Below are 20,721 nucleotides of genomic sequence, written 5' to 3'. Positions count from 1 at the left end.
AACTGCCTGGGTTTTAACCCTCCTTTACTCTATCCAAAATGAAAAGTAAATATAAAATATTTATAAAATATATATAAAATTAAGAATTAATTTTGACACTCTTTTTTAAGAATTGAATCTGCTGAAAATTGAAATTCATGCTGTCTGTGCATTTTAACTGCTTGCTGGCCGCCCTACAGCACATTTATTGCTACTGGGCACCCTGTGGTTCCACACAGTGGGTCCCACAGGTCCGCTATTCTCTGGCACCTGCTGATCATTCTGTACACAGGCAAAATGGTAGTCTGCCTATGTAAACAAGGCAGACTGCCGCTCTGTCAGTACAGAAGGCACAGATCCTGTGTTCCTGTAAAGCAGGAACACCGATCCATGCCTTCCACTAGTAAAAGCACCCCCCCCCCCACAGTTAGGAAACACATTTTAGCCACACATTTAAGTTATTTGTGTTATTTGTACAGTGACAGTGCATATTTTTAGCACTGATCACTGTATTAGTGTTACTGGTTCCCAAAAAAGTGTCAGATTTGACCACTGCAATATCGCAATCCCGCTGAGCGTTGAGCGCTGCCATAACTAGTAAAAAAAAATAAAAAATTCCATAAATATATCTTAGGCTGCTTTCACACTGGGGCAGTATTCAGGCGGTATTCAGGCGTTATATAAAATAGCGCCTGTGTAGCGCCTGAAAAAACCCGGCCCCTTTCACTCCAGTGTGAAAGCCGGAGGGCTTTCACACTGGAGCGGTGCGCTGGCAGGACAGTGAAAAAAGTCCTGCTAGCCGCATCTTTGGAGCGGTGAAGGAGCGGTGTATTCACATTGAATGTGTATTGAAATCAATGGGACAGCGCGGCAATACCGCCGGCATAGCGCCGCTGCAGCGGCGCTATGCGGGCGGTTTTAACCCTTTTTCGGCAGCTAGCGGGGGTTAAAACCACCCCGCTAGCGCCCGCAGACCGCCGCTAAAACGACGGTAAAGCGCCGCTAAAAATAGCGGCACTTTACCGCCGACGGCCGCACCGCCCCAGTGTGAAAGGGGCCTTATAGTTTGTAGATGCTATAACTTTTGTGTAAACCAATCAATACACGCTTTTTAAAAAAAAAAATTACTAAAAAAATATGTAGCAGAATACATATTGGCCTAAATTTATGAAGAAATTAGATCTTTTTTTATATTTTTTTATTGGATAGGTTTTAGAGCAGAAAGTGAAAAATATTTTTTTTGTTTTTCAAAATTGTCATTCCTTGTTGTATATAGTGCAAAAAAAAAAAAAAAAGTCATCAAATACCACCAAAGAAAGCTCTATTTGTGGGGAAAAAGGACGTACTTTTTTTTGGGTACAACATCGCATGACCGCGTAATTGGCAGTTAAATTAACGCAGTGCCATATCGCAAAAAAAATGTCCTGGTCAGAAAGGGGGTAAATCTTCCGGAGGTGAAGTGGTTAAAGAATTTCTTTCTGAGATAACATGGAGAAATAGATATGCTTCAAGCGTTATGAGGATTATAAATTTATTGTTGGTTAGGATGACAACACGAAGGACTTATGGCACTGATATTTATGACACAGATGGTCAAGTTAGACTGTAAAGTAAATCATTTAATAAAATCAGCATTCTTACATCTGGAGTTTGTGGAAAACAGTATGCAGAAGCCCAATGTAACTTCACAGTCTCCGATGAGAGCCAACCAGGAAGGGGAAAAGGTAGTAGCAAGAGATGTAAAGCTTGTGTATACCAGATCCTGTAACTGTGTTGGCGGGCTGAACAGCGGCATGCATGGCCGCGAGGGGAGCAGACGCCAGTCTTTAGTTGTAAAGCTGCATCTGGTGCATCCCATCACCCCCAGATGGGACCGTCTAGTTGAGCTCAAGCTCAGGGCTCCCACCGATTCTGCATTATGGTGAGTGGTATAATTATTTCATTATATATTATAATGTAATAATAATAGAAATTAAGTGCACAATAAATGTAACGTGCTAGAATCATCCCAAAACCACAAAACCAGTCCCTAATGCCAAAAAGGTTGGGGACAACAGTTTTAGACCACCTCTGTTATTGACGGCTAATTATTCGTTTTACATCTAGTGTGTACTGGACTACACCGTCCTGTGTAGATGCCTTGTGTAATGATATCATGTACTGGACACACTAAAAGCTGTGTCTGGAGGCCATGTTGTTCAAGAATCATAGGTCGGTCATGACGGGTTTGTAGAACAGTTACATATTGCAGCAGAAAATAGCTAGGAATGCACCTCCATAACCTTTTAATTTAGCTCACATTTCAAAGGACCTGTTATCTCCACTGAGGTTGGAGATCTGGCACAGTCCGCTAGCAATCATCTCCTACAGCTTATCACTTTCCGGAGGGGATTGGAAGTGACCTATCGTAAAACTATAACAGAATCCTTAATTTCTGTCAGCCATGGTTTGTAGGGCAATCAAATCCATTAGGAATACATAGCATGCCATAAAATGTCTACCTAGAACTAATAGAATCGTAAAAAGCAGCCAAGCTTTAAGCGACCTCTCGGAAACCCCCTGCCCAATTTACAATTTAACAAAATCCACACAAAATTTATAAAACCAGACAGGACCACAACACATTAATATTAAGTATATATTTGAATGGGGAATATCATACCAAACTATGTGAGGTCATGCACGACTAAGCTAGAGCATACAGAAGGGGCAATAGCAGTCTCCTACCTCCTGGGTGACAGACCCATCTGATATACTCCATGTTTGGTATCACCGGACATAAAAATGAATACTGAAAAATAAGTTAGCAGTTTCTAAACTGCAACCTGCACATATTGGAAGATGTTATTATTATTATAAAACTGTGTAAGGGAGCATAACGCCCAACTGTCCCTGATTTTGAGGGACTGTCCCTGATTTGGACCAATGTCCCTCTGTCCCTCATTCCTCCTCATTTGTCCCTCATTTTGGTCTGATCTATATAGATGTATATAAAATACACTTTTTAGCTATCAAAAGGTGTTTTCCAGAGAAAAACCTTTCATCTGATTTCTAAATTGCTGCATTTGTAAATTCCAAAAGCCAATATAAAGGAATAGTAGTGGTAAAAAAAAAACACTCGTGGGTTTAATCAATCTTATTTACTTGTACAATTCACTTTCAAGGGGGCGTGACAAGGGGCGTGTCCTTTGCCTGCATACTTTAGCTGATAGGTGTCCCTCATTCCCATCTCAAAAAGTTGGGAGGTATGAGGAGGGCCATGATACAGTCATAAACATGATGGCCACTCCTCAGATGCTTAATTGGTCAGATGGCCTCTATCAACACCCCTTTGATCCCAGCGAAAAAGGGAATGCCAGAACAGTTTGACAGCTCTGGTTAATATCAAACCAAGGAACACGTAACAGGAATCATGAGGGCCACTGTACCATTTTTACTTATTCGGTGGACTCTTCTGAAACCAGGATTTGCAAGGATTCACCGTTTCCAGTGCTTTTTTGTTTCTCTGTCGTTTTATTGTCTCTTTATTTCTTTGCAACACCCTTTTTTCCGTAAATATTTTATTTGCACCACTTTGACATTTTCATTATTAAACCCTATTTATAAAAGCGTTGAAATTGTCTCTAAAGCATTTCATGCGAACTAAAAGAATCCCTGTCTCTTGAAGAGCGCCACTCTATATGATAAATCTCTGAATATACCTGTCTGTTGTGACAGTGCGCGTGTATGTACGTTTTTTTTTCATAATTGTTATTGCTAATATTGGGGAAGTTCCGACTCTTCAGTAAAAGTCAGTGGTAGCAGTTAAAGGGTTAATTACTGGTTGAGGTTCCCGAGAGCTAGAAAATCTTTGTGCAGGGCACAGCTGAGAGTGGCATTGTTACACAAGTGGCAGCGCGATGTTAGATTGGCCGGGCCTTTGTCACGAGTTGGTGAGAAGTGTAGGGGTCTGACATCATCCTTACGTCACACCTTGCACAGCTGATGTAACAGGAAAGTGTTGTAAAGTGCTGCAATAACTTTTGGCTCTATATAAATCCTGTATAATAATAATAAGTTGATTAAAGACTATGGAAGTAGAGGCTGTTAGTACAATGTGTGTCTGCATATCTATTTAAACTGAAGTAAAAAGTGAAAAAGTAAAACGTGAAATATTTATACAGTACAAACATTTTATCATTATTTTTTGGGGGTTATTTTAATGTAAAATGCCTACTCATAGCAAAGAACCTGTAAGTGATATAACTAACAGCTATACATACCCAACTTCTGCATGCAGGCATGTAAGCGGGCCTCTAGAATCATGACTCGTTGTTGCAGTTCTTCGTAGTCATAAGCTCCCATCTCCTCTTGGATCAGTAGTAGAACATTGGAGAGGTTCCTCACCTCCTCTTTTAACTGGACAATCATCTTGGTGTCTGACTTGTACTGGTCAAGAACAGGGATCAGAGGTAACAGCTGTTTCATTTTATCCTTTAGCTCCTGCAAAAAAATGCATAAGATCACTTCAGTTTACTTTAAATGCCATGAAGCTGACTAGCTGGATATAATTATAAAAATAGAATACTAGTAACATGAGTCAGTGAGGATATTGAGATAATGTCTTAACGTAATCCTGGTCCGACCTAAAAAGGGCCTAAGGTAACTATTGAACTGAAGTGAAGACACTTTGTGGTAGCTGTTAGTACTTGGGTTTGTCTTAAAAACAAAAACAATCACTGCATCCACATCGAACCTCTTGGATTCCTGGCCCAGGCTGTACATAGGGACTCAACTTTTTTCCAAATGAAGATTATTTTTACCACCCCTCCCATCATTATGCCACATCACACAAAGTGCCACGCCATCATCAAATGCAAGAGCCTCTTCTGTCTATGGGGCTCTTCCATTGGACAGTTGAGTGATAAAAGGTGGGGTTTACCAACAGGAGGGGCAGGGATTAAAGTGGAACTAAACCCTCCTGTCTTAAACTGCCAAGGAAGATGCCATCTTAGTCTGTTTGATCTGCAGTGGCCATGGTGCCACACAGGTGACCAGTTAAAACACCAGTCATTTGATGGTTTGACAGTTTGGTTGAGAGCAGAAGCAATTATGACAGTTATCCTTTTTGGCATTCCTTGAATGCATATGTTTTGGAAAACCACTAAAGCAGAATTAACTGCCTGTTCACCATCTTCTTGAGCTGCATATGTGTACATTCTCGGCCCGCCTTGGTGCCAAAATGAGTAAGATCCCATGAGCATCAGAAAGAGTTAGGTCATCCCAGTTGGCCAATCAAGATCTGGCATCCAGAAGAACCCAGGGAGAAGTTGTTGGCACCAATGATGGAGCTCACAAAAATCGCACCACTGAAGTGGAGGTAAGTATATGTGAGCATTAGTTCCAATGCCCAACTCTGGTATTTTTTAATGTATCCCTTTTTTGAAAACTTGTAAAATCACTACATCAGTGCTGATCTCTTCAACTACCTCCTCCTGTCCCTGTACTTAGCATCACCCAACCCCTTCCTTTGAGCTCAGGTTGTCATGAACACCCCCCCCCCCCCCCCCCAGAGTTCAGTGTCATCAGGGACCCTGGGCTCACTATGTAAGATTGCATTGAAAGGCATTCACATACCACAACATGGCAATGTCCAAACACCATTCTATGCAGTGCTGAAGCCCACCCACCACTCAACTCTTTAGATAAAAAGTGACAGGCCTTGTCATGTGACTGCACAAAATACATTTAAAATTATGCTTTACATTTTACAAGGTAAGTGCGGGGAGGGGTGGCAGGAGGGGTAGGGAAAGGACTGAGAGTGTATGTTAATAGCCAGGATTTGGGCTTTAATATTGGTATGGCAAGAAGTCAAAACCCCATATACAGCACAGACCAGCAAAAAACACTGTACAAACATACTAAAACATGTTTGAATGGACCTACCTCTCCGCGATGAGTGGAAACACTCCAAAATGCACATAAAAAACACAAATGGGAAAGCAAATTCCCACTATGCTCAGTTGTAAACCCAGCCTTCATACCTGAACTTGAGTTTGTATCCATCTCTTGCAGTCTACTGTATGGTCTGTACAGCAGAGCTCAAAGAGAGGAATGAGAAGCAGCATATAAATGAACGAGATGTGCTTCAGTGCATGGAACATGCTGATAAGAATAGAGAGCAGAGTGACTGAGAGATGAGCTCATTAGTGTGCTGCTCCTTCTTTCACTGTCCAGTCACAGGGTAGGGGTGGGGAGGAGATCTGTAAGCCTATGTTCATACTTTGTGAATGCCGGGAAAGCACATGAAATTACGGTCTCTCCTGACATGCACATGCTGTCCTTTAGCAGACATGCAGCAATGCCATTAATTCTTAATGGCACTGAGCTCTGGGGGAGTGTTCATGCCACCCTGTGACTAGACAGTAAAAAAAGGAGCAGCTCACTAATGACCACATCTCTCTGTCACTCTGCTCTCTCCCGGAGCACCAGGTGAACAAAAATAATAATAGTTCTTTGGCAGGTAAAGCAGCTCATGTATCTATATTTCATGTACACTATATTTTCAAAAGTATTGGGGCGCCTGCCTTTACATGCACATGAACTTATTAAGCTGGCCCACCCCTTGCAGCAATAACAGATTCAACTCTTCTGGGAAGGCTGTCCAAAAGGTTTAGAAGTGTGTCTATGGGAATGTTTGACCATTTTTCCAGAAGCGTAATTTGCGAGGTCAGGCAGTGATGTTGAATGAGAAGGCCTGGCTTGCAATCTCTGCTCTAATTGATCCCAAAGGCATTCTATTAGGTTGAGGTCAGGTCAAGTTCCTACACCCCAAACTCGCTCATGCATGTCTTTATGGACCTTGTGTGTGCACTGGTCCAAGTCATTTTGTGGAGGGGGGATTTTTGTGTGGGGTATTTTTTCCAGGGGTTGGACTTGGCCCCTTAGTTCCAGTAAAGGCAAATCTTAAGGCGTCAGCATACCAAAACATTTTGGACAATTTCATGCTCCCAACTTTGTGGAAAAAGTTTGGGGATGGACCCTTCCTGTTCCAACATGATTGCACACAAGTGCACAAAGCAAGGTCCATAAAGACATGGATGAGTGGGTTTGGGGTGGAAGAACTTGACTGGCCTGTAAAGAGTCCTGACCTCAACCCAATAGAACAACTTTGGGACGAAGTAGAGTGGAGTCTGTGAGCCAGAACTTCTTCCAGCATCAGTACCTGACTTCTTAATTGCCCTTCTGGAAGAATGGTCAAACATTCCAATAGACAGACTCCTAAACCCTGTGAACAGCCTTCCCAGAAGAGTTGAAGCTGTTATAGCTACAAAGGGTGGGCCAACTCAATAGTAAACCCTACGGACTAAGACTGGGATGCCATTAAAGTTCATATGCGTGTAAATGCAGTCATCCCAACACTTTTGACAATATAGTGTATATATTCAGGAATTTGCCTGGAGTTCAGCTTTAAACACTTTTTAGGTTATAGTGTTACATTCATTTTTTACCTTTTACTCAAAAAAACAGACCTCCCGTTACTGCATGACTGTAAATATTGTTTGCCGATGATGTATGCCAGGAGTTGTATATTTACAGCTTATAGACAGCAAAAAATAATTTCCAGCCTCTACAGCATGACAAGCTATCTGAGTAACCAGGGATTTGTTGTGAAGCTCACAGCGTCATTTAGCCTGTAAATACAATGTGCTGTGATGCAGGATGTATCGGCACTCAGAATATATGAGAAGGACAGATTCAACAGATCGATATGAGTAATAAAAATCCACTATATGGCGCAGACAGCAGAACAGATAGGAAGACTAAACACATACTGAAGCAACAGAAGACAATTCCTTTGGACTTTTTTTTCGTCATGGGACATTTATTAAGATGAAAACCAAGCAAATGAAACCGATTTAAAGGAATGAAAATCCCAATAAACAGCAAGCGGCTTTCTAGCGTGTGACGAGATTGGATTTACAATGCTCCACTAGACTTGTCACTGGTTGTGGGTGTTTTCACAGTGGGAATACTTCATGTGCTGCCAAAATTCAAGTACTATAGTTTGTCTGAAAAAAAGTGTGACAATAAAACGATCTTCCCTGCAACTCAAAAACTGAAAACTCCAAAAAATAAAGTATTTAAACTCTTACAGGTTTTCATTCTCCATCTAGGGCGAATGCCTAAGTGGGGAGAGTACTCCACTCCAAAGCTGTGATTGACTTTACTATGAGTGATATCTCACTTGGTTCTTCTCCATATACACCAGTGGTCTCCAAACTGCAGCTCAGGAGCTGGATGCGGCTCTTTGCTGGCCTTTATCTGGACCTTGGGGCACTATTCCTCGCACTGATATGAGACACTTTTCGACCAACTTACATCAACAATGGGGCACCATTTTTCCCACTGACACGAACAATGGGGCCTTATTCCTCCCAATGATACCAAAATTTGGGCACTATCCCTTTAATACCAAATGAGATGACGTTTACTCCTGCTGATGGCAGGAACATTTCCACTCCTGCTGGCCACAGTCCTGTCCCCTAAAATCTGAAGGACAATAACCTGGCCCTTTGTTTAGAAAGTTTGGAGACCCCTGATATACACTGCTGTACATGGCCAAAAGGTTGTCAACAACTGACCACAACACTGGTATGAGCATGTTGCACAAAACTATAAGCTACCAGAGCAAACCCTCTCCGATAAAATAACCCCTCTTAGCACAAATCTTTTACCCCTCAAATTTCCTCCCTACGACAAATCCTCTAAATCTCACCAAAATCCCCCCCCCCAAAAAAGTCCTCTCTTAGCACAAATACCCCTAAAGCCCCCCTCTTGGCACAAATGCTCTTCCTCTTTCCCAGCACAAATCCCCCCAAATCACTCCCTGGCTCCAAATCCCCTCTTGCAGCACAAATCCCATCCAATCTCTCTTCCTAGCACAAATCACAAATCAGCCCCCCCCCCCCCCCCAAATCATCCTTCCTAGCACTAATCCATTTTTCCTTCCACCTTCCTGTAGTAATAGTAATAGACCAGCATAAATGTTTGTTACTCTGCCCCTCCCCCCAATTGTGTCCCCAGTACAATTCCCCCCCTTCCTTCATACACACAGACTTTAAATGCAGCATGTGGGATGTCCTTCTTCCCAGGCTCCTCATCATTTTGACTCATCAGAGTTGAGGAGGAGCCTAAGGGAAGCTTCCTTTGGCTTCGACTTTTGACAGGCAGCCAGTGGAAGAATTAACAGCTGCTGTAGGGGTATGGGATTGGGAAGTCGAGGACACCACTCGCTCTTAGATTGGGTATTTGTAGGGTTTGCTTACCTGCCCCCTGTTCACATTCTTTGCTGCCAGAACAGGAGCATTATAGGGAGGAGATAGGGGATGGGTAAGCAAAACTCAGCACATTCCTGATCTGACAGTCCTAATACAGGAGTGCTGCAGTGGCAGGAGGGAAGAGCTGGGGGGAGCACAATCCACACATCCTCCTGGCTCTCTATTTTTCTCTAGATTTGGCTGGCCACTTCCATGGCTAAGAGAACAGGAGTGTCATGCTGCTGTTGCTATTCCTGTCAATCTTTAGCAGCAGAACTCTCCACCCCCCCCCACATGACACCACCATGCCTGAGGCAGCCCCCCACCTTCCCCCCACATGACACCATCATGCCCAGGGCAGCCTCTCACCTGGCCCCCCCACATGACACCACCTCACCCGGGGCAACCCCTCACCTGCCTGCCAACATGACACCACTATGCTCGGGGCAGCCCCCCACATGGCACCACCACACCTGGGGGTGACCCCCAACTCTCCCCCCCATTCTGCCCATCCTAGCCCCATTTGAAAGAAAAGTATGGCCAAAGATGCACTTTTTTATGCACACGGGATAAAGTCTGCTGTCAACTGACATTACAGAGCCGGCACGAACTCTGCAGGGGTCCTGACAAAAATGTCTGGATCCACCCAGATGCCTGACCGGCAGTTGGACCAACCTCTCACCACACTGCTAAAAGTGTGAACCAGCTGCTTATCCCCCTCTTCAACCCCACACTCGGAAGTGAGGGGAGAGGAGAACTGCAGACGTGCACAGCGCTGGATCGAATGAAAGGCTTAACAATGCCTAAATATTTTGCACTTTAATGTAAGGAATGCATTAGGGTAAAAAATGTGTAGGCTTTAGAACCACTTTAAACTCAAAAATGTCTTGTGAACCTAGCTTTGTGCACAGGGGTCTAGTCAAACTGGAACAGGAAATGGGTTTACACAAACTCCCACATGATTGGAAGCACAAAACATTGCATTTGAATGCTATCAACTGAAGGGATGTCCATTTAGTGCATTTAATTTTGCTTATGTATATATTACTATATTGATGCTCCTGCTATAATGGGTGACAACAGAGGTGTATCTTGAAGCTTGTGGGCCCAGATGCAAGAGTTGACATGCCCCCCCCCCCCCCCCCCACACACACACACACTACCCACCACTTCCACCGTGCTTGTAGATATACCCACCGCATGGCAAGATACCCAAAGTGGCTTAAGAATTTTGAGTTCCCAGAGTTCCTCCTTGTATCAGAGAACAGAATCCACCTAAAAAAACTTTATTTATTTTAGTTTTAAAATATAACAGAGAGAAAGGTACTAGACAGCAGTGTAACTATGTCACTGATGTTTTCAAACCAAGAAAAATAATATAATGCTTATCCCTTCTATGAAGTCTTAGAAAACCCCAAGGAAAATATGTTGCTTTTGGTCTTTCTCTAAATTAAGGGCTGATTCACACTAAAGCAATCCATTGCTATTAATGCTCAAGCATTAAGGCAGCCCATTATGAATGAGATGCAAACATGCCACAAAGGATGTAAAAAACACAGGGTTTGCGCTTTGTGGGGCACTGCGGTGCATGGCACATTGCGCTCTGTATGTCTTGTGCTTTGAGGTTTCATTTTCAATGAATGGCACTGCATTAGAGCAGGTGTGTTGCAGCAATGTGCACTAACACATGCATTTTATAAAGTGTTGCTGACATGTACAAGTGTAAATAGGCCCTAAAAGAAGTACCAACAGCAAAAGCAAGCAGAAGTTCTCAATAGACAAACTAGAGAAAGCATAAAGATACCGGCAAATCCATATCCTCAGGATAAATAGTTAAACAGTCGAGCAGAAAAAAAACACGTCCATCAAATTCAAGCAAAAAAGACAAAAATAAATTAAAAGAAAACCTGCACGCTCAGAACCCTAAACCCCTAAGGCAATTGATACTCCCTGGATCAACAATCTGCTGTGTTATTTCTTATAAATATTAATAGTTACTTATATTTTGTGTATTTGGAAACATATCCAGTGCCTTCTTAGAAGCAATCTACTGAGTTGGCTAAAACTAGCTCCTTTGCAAGTCTATTTCACATTTTCACAGCTCTTATTGTATATTGGGTAGCTCGCTCGCTCTCCACCTCATCTATTTACATAGTTACATTGATAGTCTGGCTGAAAAAAAGAAATCATCCGGTTCAACCAAAAAAAATGACAATCCCATATACAGAATCCCATACCCACGGTTGATTCAGAGGAAGATATTCCCTGGATCAACTTTACCTATAAATGTTAGTATCCAGTTATTTTATGTCCAGGCCTTTTTTTAAAGCAATCTACTGAGCTGGACAGAACCAATAGAAGAAATAGAAGAAGCCTTTCCATAGTTAGAGATGAAATCTCTTTTCCTCCAGATATAAAAAGTGTCCTCTTGTCTTATGTGATGACCTTAAGATGAATAACGCAACACCAAATTCACTCTATGGACCACTAATGTATTCGTACATGTTGATCATATCCCCCTTAATCTCCTCTTCTCAAGAGAGAATAAATTCATTTCCTCTAATCTTTCCTCATAGCTGAGCTCCTCCATGCCTCCTATCAGTTTGGTTGCCCTTCTCTGCACTTTCTCCAGTTCCCCGATATCCTTTTTATGAACTGGTGTCCAAAACTGAACTGCATATTTCAGATTACTAATGATTTGTACAGGTAAAAAATTATATATATCTCTCTCTCTCTCTGGAGTCCATACGTCTCTTATTACAAGAAAGGACTTTGCATGCTTTGGAAACCGCAGTTTGGCATTGCATGCTATTATTGAGCTTATGATCTACCAGAACACCCAGATCCTTCTCCACCATTGATTGGACAGTTGTACTCCCCCTAGTATGTATGATGCATGCATATTCTTAGCCCTCAAGTCCATAACTTTACGTTTATCAACATTAATCCTCATTTGCTACATAGCTGCCCAATTAAACAGTGCATTGAGGTTGGCTTGTAATTTGGAGATATCCTGTAAGGCCGTTATTCCACTAGCTTGGTGTCATCTGCAAAGATTAAATGGTACTTTTACCCCCAGACTTATATCAGTTAAGGTAAGAATTGTTGTCAAATACCTTACTACAATGTATTTATTTATTTAATGGGATCCACAAAAAAGAGACTGTTACATCATTGACAAGTGTACAGATTTTTAAAAAAAGTATATACACATATCACAAATCCTGAACCTTGTCCTCTTAATCACTAATTACATATTTATTGTGTTTCTTTTTTGCTTTGTCTTTATCTTCTGCTTTCCTTTTAGCTGAAGGCTCACCTTCCTCCTCATCACTGTTCAGTTTTTTTTGCCTTGTAAAAGGAATACAAGATGCATTGTGAATGGACGAGATGGAGAGTGAGTGATCCTCTATCATCACCTGAATAAAGTTGGATCTGTAGGTTTCAGAGCCTGAAGTTAGGCACTTATAGCATTGTATAGTGGGTGACTGTCAGTCACTGCTCTGCCCCTCCAGCACTAACTGGAGCACCGGGTCGAGGAGGCTCAGGCTTTCAGCGATGCGCTCAAAGGCTGAGCGAGCTGCCGGTCCAGGAATGTGGGTGGATCTGTAGAGTAGTGTTTTTTAACCAGGGTGCTATGGCACCCTGGGGTTCCGTAAAGAATCCTCAGGGGGTGCCGCGACAACATCCCGGTCTGAATGCAACCCTGGGTAATCTCCCATGCACAAAGAGGAGAGAGAGCACACCGTGCACCCCCCCCCCCCCCCCCGGCTCTCCTCCTCCTTGCTGCCATTTGTATTATTGCCAGCAAACCAGAAAGCTTTCCGCCCGTCATCCTACCAACCGAAGAGGTCATCGGTTGCTAAGGACATGTTGGGTGGCACACAGAACTTTTTTTTTGCCGGCAATAGTACACATAGTAGCAGGGAGGCAGAAAAAACTGAGAGGGGGAGCAGGGGATTTGGAGGGGGTTAAATGTGCAAAAATCAATCTGAGCAATCAAACCAATGTGTATATATACTAATAAAATAGTAAATAAAACAGTGCTGCACTACAAAATGACTCAAAAGATCTAAAACACAAAATGACTCAAAAGATCTAAAACATAAATGCATTCATTGTATGTATATATATATATATATATATATATATATATATATATATATATATATATATATATAACATCACTTCACCCCAAGTGCAGAAAATAATATGTGCTCACCACCACCGGTTTCACAAGCGGTTTTACCCTCTGGGGCTAATGAAGACACCTGCCGTAATATGGTTGCAAAGACCTCCTTTAAAAAGGCTCCTTTTTTAGGTTCCATGGAACCCCGATCGTCTTGCCCCTTGGATATTATATGCAAGAAAAAGACAACATCTAGTGGTCTCCGTTTGGGATAATTTAATTGTATAAAAAAGTAATAAATAAGGCACAAACAGCTTGTGTTAGCTGCAAAGGCATTCAAAACATCTCAATATCAAGATGGCCACGGTGTGACATCAGTACGCAGGCTCCGTCGCCTAGATGTGTGTCTGTCGTTAGGGCGTTGACTTTTTCAGTAGGGGTCAAATTATTTATTTGCACAAACTTTTTGAGATATTTTGTTCACATTCAGTGGACTTATTTTATATATATATATATATATATATATATATATATATATATATATATACACAGTATCTCACAAAAGTGAGTACACCCCTCACATTTTTGTAAATATTTTATTATATCTTTTCATCTGACAACACTGAAAAAATGACACTTTGCTACAATGTAAAAGGAATGAGTGCACAGCTTGTATAACAGTGTAAATTTGCTGTGCCCTCAAAATATCTCAACACACAGCCATTAATGTCTAATCCGCTGGCAACAAAAGTGAGTACACACCTAAGTAAAAATTTCCAAATTGGGTCCAAAGTGTCAATATTTTGTGTAGCCACCATTATTTTCCAGCACTGCCTTAACCCTCTTGGGCATGGAGTTCACCAGAGCTTCACAGGTTGCCACTGGAGTCCTCTTCCACTCTTCCACTCCTCCATGATGATATCACGGAGCTGGTGGATGTTGGAGACCTTGTGCACCTCCACCTTCCATTTGAGGATGCCCCACAGAGGGTCAATATGGTTTAGGTCTGGAGACATGCTTGACCAGTCCATCACCTTTACCCTCAGATTCAATACTCAGATTGGAATACTGCCCTGCAGCTCAGTCTCCGAAGGAAGGGGATCATGCTCTGCTTCAGTATGTCACAGTACATGTTGGCATTCATAGTTCACTCGATGAACTGTAGCTCCCCAGTGGCGGCAGCACTCATGCAGCCCCAGACCATGACACTCCCACCACCATGCTTGACTTTAGGCAAGACACACTTGTCTTTGTACTCCTCACCTGGTTGCTGCCACACACGCTTGACACCATCTGAACCAAATACATTTATCTTGGTCTCATCAGACCACAGAAGATGATTCCAGTAATCCATGACCTTAGTCTGCTTGTCTTCAGCAAACTGTTTTTCGGACTTTCTTGTGTATCATCTTTAGAAGAGGCTTCCTTCTGGGATGACAGCCATGCAGACCAATTTGATGCAGTGCACAGGCTGACCCCCCACCCCCTCAACATTTGCAGCAATTCTGGCAGCACATATATATGTCTATTTCCCAAAGACAACCTCTGGATATGACGCTAAGCATGTGCAGGCAACTCCTTTGGTCAGCCATGGTGAGGTCTGTTCTGAGTAGAACCTGTCCTGTTAAACTGCTGTATGGTCTTGGCCACCATGCTGCAGCTCAGTTTCAGGGTCTTGGCAATCTTCTTATAGCCTAAGCCATCTTTATGTAAAGGAAAAACGAAAAAACATAAGCCGCGCTTAAACAAAGAAAAATGTGATCAGCTACTTATACAGTAGTATTAAGATATACACTATATAGGGTACAGTAATATTAGGATATACACTATATAGGGTACAACAACCCTTTAAAAATATGTGCGTAATATAGAACACATATGTATTAATGTTCTAAATTCAAAACCTCACTGCTGTGATTCGCTATATATAATAAGAATACATGACATAACTTATAAATACGAAAAATATATAAAACATCAACACCCAGTGTATAAACAATAAGTCCGTGTATAAAACGCCAAAATGATTGACGTAAGGCTGTAAATATAAGACCTCTAAAAATAAAACATAATGTTCATGTAATCCAAACTGAGAAAAGTCGTGTTCAATCCACCACCAACATGTGTTGAGATTTGCTGCTTACCAGACGAATATGACCCCCCACTACAGAGGGTCACACAGAGCTCTATGAAATTGTGCACCACTTCCAGCCACGGGGGAGGGGATTCCACGATGTCCTCCTGACCTTGCTGCTTCAGAAGCTCTTGGGAAGAAAAGCTCGCTCCCGTATACTTGGCTCAAGGTCCAAAAGAAGGACTCAAAGGCAGGGGCATCAAAATCATAAAGGGAGATAAAACTCAAAATAGTATAAAACCCTTTTATTTTGGGATAAAAAATATAAAAATACACTTACAGATGTGTAAAAGAAAATACGCCTTAAGTCCGTGGCGCCGGCCGGACGCACACGGACAGACCCGTTCTCCTGGAACCCGTCACAAACACGAGGTGATAAGTAGCGTACCGCTCAGCCCTACGCGTTTCGCAACAAAATTGCGTCATCCAGGGGCACCTTTATGTAAAGCAACAATTATTTTTTTCTGATCCTCAGAGAGTTCTTTGCCATGAGGTGCCACGTTGAACTTCCAGTGACCAGTTTGAGAGAGTGAGAGAGATAAAACCAAATTTAACACACCTGCTCCCCATTCACACCTGAGACATTGTAACACTAATGAGTCACATGACATCAGGGAGAGGAAATGAGCTAATTGGGCCCAATTTGGATATTTTCACTTAGGGGTGTACTCACTTTTGTTGCCAGCGGTTTAGACATTAATGACTGTGTGTTGAGTTATTTTGAGGGGACAGCAAATTTACACTGTTATACAAGCTTCACACTTACTACTTTACATTTTCAAGCCAAAAAAAGTGTAATTTCTTTAGTATTATTACATGAAAAGATATAATAAAATATTTACAAAAATGTGAGGGGTATATATATATATATATATATATATATATATATATATATATATTATGAATGCATTTATGTTTAAGATGGTTTGAGTTACTTAGCCCTTGTACACACGGTCGGAGATTCCGTCGGAATGTGTCCGATCGGAGCGTTTTGTCGGATATTCCGACTGTGTGTGGTCTGCATCGGACTGTTTCCGTCGGAATATCCGTCGGACCAATTTTTCCAACTTGCCGGAAATATTTTCTGACAAAATGCTCCGATCGGACATACTCCGCTGATGTGAAGAGAATTCCGATTGGACAAAGTGCCACGCATGCTCAGATCAAATTCCTACACCAAAGGATTTCGTTGTCGGAATCTCCGACCGTGTGTACAAGGGCTTAGTAGCGCATGGTTTGAGGAACTGTTTTTTGGTATACATTTTGGGGGGTTGTGCTAGGAGAGGGGGAGGGAGTTTGAGAACGGGGTCTGTGCTAGGAGTGGGGATTTGGGAGCAGGGAGTTTGTAATAGAATGGGTGCCTTGGGGGGGGGGTTGTGGTATGATGAGAAATTTGGGGGGTTCTGTTTGAAGAGGGGATTTGGGGAGTTGTGCTCAGAGGGGGGGGGGGGGCTGTGCTCAGATGAGTGATTGGGTGGTTTGTGCTAGGAGGGGGAGTTTGGGGGTGTTGTGCTCGAAGGGGGATTGCAAAGAAGTTTATGCTAGAAAGGGGAATTTGGAGAGAGTAGAGCTACAACCAAAATCACTGACATTGTTAGTACAATACAGCGCGATAACACATGCCAAATTGCTGCCTTTTGCAGTTGTACAAGGGTTCCATTAATGACACCCCATGCATCTAGAAAATATGTGTATGGTTGCGCTCTCATTAAGAAGTACAACCTGTGGGAACACTCAAAAAACTTGTGTAAATGCGCCTTCAGACTTGTGTGCCCCAGGATTGTGCACAATTCTAAGGGTGCCTTAAAGTGGAAGTAAACCCATGGATTTAAACAGTTAAAAAATAAAGGCATGGCTGTGCTCTCAGCCAAACTATCAAACCATCCAATGGCTGGTGTCATAACGAATCACATGTGCAGCACCATAGCAGTTGAAGATTAAACAGAGGCAAAGATGGCAGCTTCCTTGGCTGAAAACGATAGGGGAGTTTACTTCCACTTTAAATAACAAAAGTTTGAAAAAAACTGCTCTAGAGGTTGTACCAACTTGGTGATGTCATCCCACAGTGGGATTTAGCTGCCAGGTGAATACGGGTCACCAGAGTGCAGAACGAAGTTTTGGTCCTACTTCTTCTTTAATTGTTAAAGAATACGAGGAAACCAAAATACAGGGGATCTTGGTTAAATTGTGTGCCTTATTTGAACAGATCAGGGTTAGTAGTTTGACCAGACTGAGATTTTGTAATATAAGAAAATACAGATTTTAGTTAATTTACATCTTCTCAGTAAGAATCCCATGTTAGAAGGGTGTTAATTAAGTCCAATGTTTACAATTGCAGCACTCTCTGGAGATTTGCTTTGATTTCCAGAAGGGAACAGCAGACTGCTGTTGGGGGTGTAAGAATTTGGTCTAAGTTCAGACTTGTTTAGTCTCTGAAATGCAATCCATGGTGGCTAAGCAGCCACTGTCAGCCATTCAGGAGGCAATCCTGTTGACTCCTGAATGCCTGCTTTTTTCATATGTTTGTTTACAACATTACCATTTTGCAAAACTCCCAACTGTCCCTTACTTGGAGGGACTGTTCATCTTTTTTCTTATCCAAATCCCTTTGTACCTCATTCTTCCTCAAATTTCCTTCTTTAAACTCTGGTGTAAAGAACTGCAGAAATAAATGTTCTATTTGAATTGCCATAATTATTGATATTGCACTAAACTTTTGAATCATTCTTTGTTTTTTTGGAATGGTTATTTTCAATGCTTATATAAAGAAAACAAAAAGCCCAATGCGTTTTCACTTTAATTCATCATGATCTGTGTGTTCAGGAGTTTCACAGGGGTGTGTCCTTTGCCTAAATATTCCTTTACTAAAAAGATGTCCCTCTGACCCATCTCAAAAGGCTATGCCATACATACTTGCCAACATATTTATCCTATTGACAGTGTCACCCCATGCTCATAGCCCACACGCCACCTTTTGGTTGGTCCAACACAGATCATGCCTACTTTCTGTACAGCGCTGCCCCTTTCATGCCCACTTTCTGGGCAATACCACCCCTAGTTATGTGGGGGCCACACACTCATGGCCACGATACACTTTGAGGAGTTGTGTATGGTTACTAACTCAAATAAAAGTGATGCTGTGATCTCACAGCATCAATAGAAGAGAGCACCTAGATGTAGGACTGTCCCACCAAAACCAGCACAGTTGGCATCTATGTGCCATGTTTTAAAGGAAAAATCTCAATTGCAAAAAGTGTCAGTATTTTATTAGAGTTTTTAGTGGCAATTGCTAGCTCTAGCCTAGGCCTCCTCAAAGACTGGGCTAAAGCATCGCTACCTCATCAGATCTACTTTTAAAATATCCTTTTTTAATAAAGCTTGTGTTTTTCTTTGATTTAGCTAAAGCCAAAACAGTTTTTTATGCTTTGAAGTAAGTGAGAATTGGTTCGAAAATTTGGTTTTTATAGCTGTCTGTGTCCCATGTGGTGAGATTCACCCTCTCTATCCGTTCCAGATACTAGCGCCACTGACAGAAAGTGATGGGAAATGCAAATGTGTACAGTGGTCAACATTCGATGTGAGAACAGTTGCCCAAGGGGAAATTTCCTCCCATTTTGAAGAGTTGCCTCTCAAGCTCTTGTATCTGGAGTGAAGGAGGCTCTCTCCAAAGGGGTGCAGACTGCAAAAGATAAACTGTTGAGATTTTCAACCTTTCTCTACTTTATCCAAAACAAAAAAGTTCTGGATCTAGAAATACTTTAATGCGTACAAAAAAACATCTGTCACAAGTGTCTTCTGCCCTCTAGCTTGAAGAGCTTTTGCTCCAGACATAAGATGCTGGCTTTCATTTTTATTCTGGGCCACCCCTGACCTTTATTGACACCAAAAACAATCTTAGATTTGTTTGCCGAAAATTACTTTTTAACTGGAAGGCAAACATAAGGGAAATAATTAAACAAAGGACAAAATCAATGAACAACAGGAACCTGGAGGACAAGGCAGTAAGAGCTCATGCCGGGTCTGAAAACCACTTTAGCTAGTTCAATAAGAATAAGTCTTTTCCTTCTCCAGCATATTTGCAGTTATGTCCTACATGGGCACAAAAAAAATGTTATTGAGCTTATGATCCCAGTTATTGTCTAGACATACCTGGAGCTAGAACAAGTTCCCTACCAGGCAGCCATCAATACTGTTATTGTTGCAATTAGCCGATGTGGTGCTTTTTAAAGATTCAGTGCATTAAGCATCCAAATTGCATTGACTGGCACTGTGGCGCTACAATTGTCACCATTGACTGCTTTCCATTTGAGTCATTTGTTCAATGTGTGGGAAAATTTTTAATGATTTTATAACCCAGCACAAATGTAAGTGTATAAATTTGATAAACACACACATAGACCGTACATACTTATACAGTACCTACATGCTGTTATGAGTACATATACACTCATTTCCTTTAATCAGGATGCTGTAGTGTGCATAATAAAAATTGTTCAATTTGTCTAACCAAACCGTATTGTTTTTTTTACTTGCTACTCAGACCTTACAGATGGTCCATTCACACTGAAGTATGTAGGTGCTTCCTCTGCTCTATGTGACAGAATTGCATTATTCTTTCTTCATAAATTTTGGCTGGAATGTATCCTGCTACATGTCTTTGTTAATAAAAAATCCCATGTATGTCGCTGTGCCTGTAGGAGCCGCCCACCAGCAGTACAATGCGTGGGCACGGTCCTAAAGTGTTTAATCTAACCATTAGGTATCCTTAACAATTAGGCTACTTTCACACTGAGGCGCTGGGCGCGCTGGCGGTAAAGCGGCGCTATATTTTTTATTTATTAAATATTATTCTGCCGTTAGCAGGGCAGTTTTAACCCCCGCTATGGGCCGAAAAAGGGTTAAAACCACCCACAAAGCGCCGCTGCAGTGGCGCTTTGCAGGCAGGTTTGGAGCGCTGCCCCATTGTTTTCAATGGGAAAGGGCACTTTAGGAGCGGTAAATACACTGCTCCTACAGCGCTCCAAAGATGCGGCTTGCAGGACATTTTTCAGCGTCCTGCAAGCGCACTGCTCCAGTGTGAAAGCCCTCAGGCTTTCACACTGGACAGACAGCAGCGGCTGTTTGAGGGTGCGTTGCAGGCGCTATTTTTAGCACTCTAACGCCTGCAAAGCGCCTCAGTG

General features: G+C 42.1%; 1 protein-coding gene across 2 annotated transcripts in view; it reads right to left on the bottom strand.

Annotated features, from left to right (window-relative positions):
• Nucleotides 1-20,721, bottom strand: part of OLFM2 (olfactomedin 2) — a 503,318-nt gene that overhangs the window by 72,089 nt on the left and 410,508 nt on the right. For both annotated transcript variants that reach the window (XM_077470164.1, XM_077470165.1), the window contains exon 4: nt 4,242-4,461. In XM_077470164.1, coding sequence (XP_077326290.1) covers nt 4,242-4,461 — 220 coding nt within the window. The remainder of the gene's footprint in view (nt 1-4,241; nt 4,462-20,721) is intronic.

The sequence above is a fragment of the Lithobates pipiens genome, unplaced genomic scaffold (genome assembly GCF_037356315.1).
Source record: "Lithobates pipiens isolate NorthernLeopardFrog02 unplaced genomic scaffold, aLitPip1_a1.2 Scaffold_8, whole genome shotgun sequence".
Taxonomy (NCBI): domain Eukaryota; kingdom Metazoa; phylum Chordata; class Amphibia; order Anura; family Ranidae; genus Lithobates; species Lithobates pipiens.
Note: the sequence above shows the minus strand (reverse complement) of the source record. Positions and strands in the feature narration are given on the sequence as shown.